Consider the following 6,000-nt stretch of genomic DNA (forward strand, 5'->3'; position numbering starts at 1 on the left):
GGATGACAATAGCTTGTCAAACATATCTAATAAATCTCAATATAAAAAACTTGAGATTAGTGGCTTTTAAACTTAAAAAAAAAAAAAAAGTCATGGACAACCAAAGTGTGTACTGTATTCATAACACTGCCAGCTGATATTAGGATACATAATTCACATATCATGCATAAAACTTACTTATCTTATGACAAATGCAACATTACTTTCCCATCGAGACATAACTTGTCAAAGCAAACTGCGACTGTAGGCTATAACTGATGACATCAAACGAAAATACACTGGCAGGATACATTGTTATAATTACCATATATGACAAAAGTTTTAAATTCTCCCGGTGGGCCTAAATCACTGTTTCCCGACACAACTGACCACAATCAAACTGAGACACAATTCAGAAGAACAGAAGACAGATTTACTTAAATGACATTTGTACCTTGCGCTCCTAGAACTCGGAGAACTTCCTAGGGTGTATGCGAATGAAAGCAAGTTGACGTAATCATTACAGAAAACGAAACAAACGATCTTGTAATAAATAAATAAATCTCAGTTTCCCGACTCCCCGGCAGCGGAGTGATGCTAGTGTTTCCCAGCCCTACTACCAAGCCTAACGCGACGTGTGAAGCAGCGAACAATATTCGGCCACGCCTTTTTTTTTCAGTAACATTGCTATATTTTTCAAAATAAAAGTATTGGACTAAATATGCTTTTCTTGAAGATTGGTATTAATAACTAAAAACGTGAAGCAGTTATATAGGGTGGTGGAAGAAGAGGAAATACATGGAGGATTATTTAGTAACTTCAAAAACAATTGCTCTTTCTAGAAGTATAGCAGTAACTTAATAGTTAAAAAAATCTGGGCCACTAAACAAAGGTTGCAGAAGACTAGTATTACAGTCTTCAAGCTTCAATTCAGTTAGTTTATTCTGTCACTTTAAATTAAAAGCTTAGCTACAGTTAATTAAAGGCAAATATTCTCTTTCATTAGTAGGCTACACTTACCTAATGTGTGATTGTAATTTAGAAACTACAAACTACACATTTAAGTGTAAATCATAGTTAACATCTATCTGTTAAGTCAAGTGATCCTTGATCCTTCCTGCATAAAAAAAATCAAATAAAATAAATAAATTGTAGGCTACTTGGGAAGGGAAAAACACGCATCTCCTTCCTTAATGATTTCTGGCTTCACAAAAGTAGGCTTTTTGCGTGACGTAGTGTTATCAGCCGCGCGCTTTGTAAAACTAAAGGCATGTCTATGCAAATCTAGGATATTTGTTTTTTTTCGTATCATTGTTTGTTCATTGCAAGAGATACAACCTTGCTTCACTTCCCCGAGCTTGTAGTTATGTGTAAGTTCTGCAATAAAATAAAAAAATAAAAAAATAAAAATATAAAGGCATGTAAAACATACATAGCATTGAACAAAAAAGCATTGAAGCGTAATCAGTGTAACTCCTGCGTTTATATCTTACGTCTGAGGTTTAGTCTTAGCTAAATATTTATAAGCATTGATGCATGCATAATTTCCCTCAAAATCCATAGCCCTATCTTCATCAAAAGTATTCTGCCAATAACACAGTCAGCACCATCAGATACAAAAGAGCAAATATCTATAAATATAAACACTGACAAATCTGGCATTCAGGTCAATGAATGCATTAATTAACTGATAATACAGGACTTTTCAAACCGGTTTCCAGCTCAATATTTTGGATTAAATCTCAGAGCATGTGTAACCTTATTAAACTAATATCAGTTTAAATGTGAAATATGGTGTCAAAGATATGAATATATATTGAATAAAATATGGGTAAAGAGATAGGACAACAAAGAAAACGTAGGAATGGACTTGATATTGCTTTAGAAAGCCTGTCTAATCTTTGTCACTCAGCAGTATGATGGATGGGACAAGTTTTTTTTAAAGAGATTGTTTTTAAAAGAAATGAATACTTTTATTCAGCGAATACACATTAAATTGACCAGTGACAGTAAATGCATTTATAATGTTAAAGATTGCTATTTCAAATAACCTAAATACGGTTCTTTTGAGCTTTCTATTCATCAGAGAATTCTGGGAGAAAAAAGTATCATGGTTTTCACACAAAAATTAGGAAATAAAACTGTTTTCAACATTGATAATAATAAGAAATGTTTCCTGAGCAGCAAATCAGCACATAAGATTGATTTCTGAAAGATCATGTGACACAGAAAATTGGAGTAATGATGCTGAAAATTCAGCTTTGCTATCACATGAATAAATTTTTTAAATATATTAAAATAGAAAAACAACTGATTTTAAATTGTAATAGTATTTTCGAATATTACTGTTTTTTTTCTGTTTTTTTTAACAATGAAAAATCGTACCACTTTTGAATTATAGTTTTATAACCAATGTTCGATATATAATTTCTATATCCAGAGCTGCATACTTTTATAAATCCTGTTCTGTGCACTAATATATTAAATTATATTATGGAGGAGGCGTGGCTCTTAATTCTCCTAAAGCGCGTTCCAGGGACGGCCAGAGGGGGCGCGCATGCGAGCACAGTGGCGGGTGTCAGAAAAGAGGAGGCGCGTGGTGTGATACGCATCTCTCATTTGAGTGTGTGTGTTGTATGTGTGGAGGGGAAGCGCAACACACGTTGTGATATTCGCACTTCTAAACTGAGCTAGAACCAACTTTATTTCTCCTTCTTTCGCTTTCCTCGAGCGGAGGAGGACGTTCCGGAGATTTTGTTTCAGGAGTAAGAAGGCAAATCCTCGACTGTGGGGGAATAATGTCGGCGTCGGCGGCGAAAGTGAGCCGAAAGGAGCAGAACTCGAATCACGACGGAGCGGACGAGACCTCGGGTAAAGTAATGGCGGCCTCCTGCGCACCGCCATTTTCAGTAATTTACACCTCTTGCGTTTAAAGCACGAATATGCATTTTTATTATTCGCCTAGTTTTTATCTTAATCTTTAATAAAAGCCCGAACCTGTGACCGTTTAATCCAACATAAGTCGATTTTGCGTTGTAATTTCAGTAAAAGGATGCCGCGCGCACCGGAGGCCATGATGTTTCCTCGCGCGACGGCTTTATTGTGCCACGCGCGACGAACATTGCGCTCGCGCGCCTTTTAGTTTATCAAAACGCAAATTTCCTGATTGTTTCCACTCATGTGCTCGAGCGTGTCGTTTTAAACCCATAGTGACTCAAATAATGCGTGCGTTGTATTGAGCCCATATTGTGTGCTAATAGGCTAACTGGTTATTGTGTCTACCCGCCATCATGAGCCATTCCCACATGTGTTGCTAAACCACGCTGCATCACACATCACAGTAGACGTGTTTTAATGACGCCCAATGGGTCGAAATTACTTTCTGAACTGGTTTAACTTTTAATGCACGGCAGTAATGTGTATTCATTGAGAGAACGGTAAATGTGGCCCAGCGCGTGGCCTCCACCGTTTAAACCTCGCGGCCTCGCGCAGCTGCTGCTGAAACTACCGGATTGAGCTGGTCGTCCGGTGTTACACCTAGCTTTGACTTAAACTTTTTATTTTTTGCTTTAACTTTTCCATTGTGATTTTTATTAGATCAAACTAGCATAAAATAATGCAGTTTTTTGTCTTGTGATTTACGAAACGCACCGTGTTTACTTTGTTCCTATTATAAATATATAGTTGCGTTTGAGTGTAACTTATAAAGGACTGCATACGCGTGCTGTTTTATCCCACTACATTTATAATGCATGAAGAACATGGTTAATAAGTGATTTTTTTTTTGCATTTCAGAAAAAGAGCAACAGGAGGCAATTGAACACATTGATGAAGTACAGAATGAAATCGACAGGTAAGCTTACCGGTGCCTCTGAAGTATCATTTGTAAGTGCACATCTAATGCATTTGTGTAATGCTTTACTTCTGTTGCTTTCCACAGATTGAACGAGCAGGCAAGTGAGGAGATTTTAAAAGTAGAGCAGAAGTACAACAAGCTACGTCAGCCATTCTTCCAGAAGAGATCAGAACTCATAGCCAAAATTCCAAACTTCTGGGTCACAACATTCGTCAACCATCCACAAGGTCAGTTATTGAAACCCATCATTGGTGTTATTAAATTTGGTTGGTTTGTTTACATATTCAATTCTAATATATTGTTTTTGATTTGACTAATAGTCTCAGCCTTGCTCGGTGAGGAGGATGAAGAAGCACTTCATTACCTGACCAGAGTGGAGGTCACAGAGTTTGAGGACATCAAATCAGGTTACAGAATAGATTTTGTAAGTAAATTATTTCAACTTTTCTTCTGGTCAAATTTAAACGAAGTGCACAACTAAATTGCCTGACCTGTAATTTTATTTTCTCTCCAGTACTTTGATGAAAATCCATACTTCGAAAACAAAGTCCTCTCAAAAGAGTTCCACTTGAATGAGAGTGGTGACCCATCTTCAAAATCCACTGAACTCAAATGGAAGACTGGAAAGGTGGGTAACAATTTTTTGGGGGGTTAGTTTTGGACTAATGCTGTTCCTGTTTTGGATGTCTATTAACCGATTATGTTTGATGCAGGACCTGACGAAGCGTACTGGACAGACACCGAACAAGGCAGGGAAGAAAAGGCAACATGAAGAGCCAGAGAGCTTCTTCACCTGGTTTACCGATCACTCTGACGCAGGGGCTGATGAACTCGGAGAGGTCATTAAAGATGACATCTGGCCCAATCCCCTGCAGTACTACCTGGTGGGAAATATTATGATTATTATTGCTAAACGCTGATAAACACTTGCTTTAATGACAGTCAGAACTTGTATCTAACCTCTCTCTCTTTCTGCGCTCAGGTGCCTGATATGGATGATGAAGAGGGTGAAGGTGAGGATGATGACGATGAGGAAGAGGAGGAGGGTTTGGAGGACATTGATGAAGAGGGGGATGAGGATGAAGGAGAGGATGATGAAGAGGACGATGGAGAAGACGGTGAGGTGAGATACGCTTTATTCAAAGCTTTGGCTTTACTATGAAGGCAAATTATACAATTATTTATGGTGCATTATAATACATGTCTGTTAGTGTGGTTTACGACATGGAACATTTATGTAAAGTATGTTGCATTTATTATTTGCATAAAGGTCAGAAACTGACACGGATCAAATCTTTTTTTTCTTTCTCTCTACCTCCCCTTTTCAGGATGATGGTGAGGATGACTAAAGGCTGATAAGGACATATTCCATCACTTGTACCTGTTCTTTCCTTTTTGAAGTCATCCTCCAATCATGGGAGCAAAAAAAGCTTTGTTTTTATTTTTTTATTTTTTTCGTGCTCCATGTTCTGTTCTACTGAAGCCTGTCCTGACCATGTCTAAACCCAGTTAGTTCCCTGGACATACAATACCTTCATTGGAAAACTAGTGGCATCTCGTTGCTCTGAAGCCTCTTGCGTCATCTTTAATTACAACCATCTCCAAAGACAAACACGAAATATTAACAATCTGCACGTCATCCTCTGTAGACTAAACTGAAGTAAATAGCAGTTTATATATTAAGTATATAAATGAATTTTTTTTTTTTCTGTGAATGGTTGTGAGTTGAAGTAATAAGCCATGGTGCAGTGATCTAATCATAGCGTACATACCTAGCCACTTTTTTTCTTTTTGTATATTTTCTTTAATGCAGAGGTGTGCCCCAAAGAGTTGACACTGTTTTTCCTATGTGATAATATTGGACAAAAGGAAAGCACCAGCTAGCTCCTGTCACCTCTTGTAAATGATTTGGGGTCAATATCAGGGTATGGCAGTTATTATTGTTGACAGTTCAATGGGGTCGGGTGGGGCAAGTGGGCATTTGACACATCAACATTTGGGTTTATGTTGATTGACTTTTCATTGTAATGTTTTACAGACACCCATGAGGTTTGAAACATTTTTAATAAAAACAAAACACAAAAAAACTTCCTCTTGTAATTTTGAGCTTGGCTAATTAAAGGATTATTTAAATGAGATAATAAAGCCTGTAGAATCTTAAAGAA

At 37.3% G+C, this 6,000-nt stretch overlaps 2 protein-coding genes across 2 annotated transcripts in view; one reads left to right on the top strand and one right to left on the bottom strand.

The window, feature by feature from the left end:
* specc1lb (sperm antigen with calponin homology and coiled-coil domains 1-like b) overlaps window positions 1-623 on the bottom strand; it is a 28,498-nt gene extending 27,875 nt beyond the window's left edge. Inside the window, exon 1 of the mRNA XM_084386298.1 lies at window positions 434-623. The gene's annotated coding sequence lies outside the window, so the exon portion shown is untranslated. The remainder of the gene's footprint in view (window positions 1-433) is intronic.
* Window positions 624-2,516: 1,893 nt separating this feature from the next.
* On the top strand, window positions 2,517-6,000 carry setb (SET nuclear proto-oncogene b). Its single transcript, XM_084386590.1, has 8 exons — window positions 2,517-2,850; window positions 3,775-3,832; window positions 3,920-4,062; window positions 4,156-4,259; window positions 4,350-4,463; window positions 4,549-4,719; window positions 4,818-4,958; window positions 5,164-6,000. Exons 1-8 carry the CDS (start codon window positions 2,778-2,780, stop codon window positions 5,182-5,184), a joined length of 825 nt encoding a protein of 274 aa, XP_084242716.1. The 5' UTR covers window positions 2,517-2,777; the 3' UTR covers window positions 5,185-6,000.

This window comes from Rutilus rutilus (genome assembly GCF_951802725.1).
Source record: "Rutilus rutilus genome assembly, chromosome: 18".
Lineage (NCBI taxonomy): Eukaryota > Metazoa > Chordata > Actinopteri > Cypriniformes > Leuciscidae > Rutilus > Rutilus rutilus.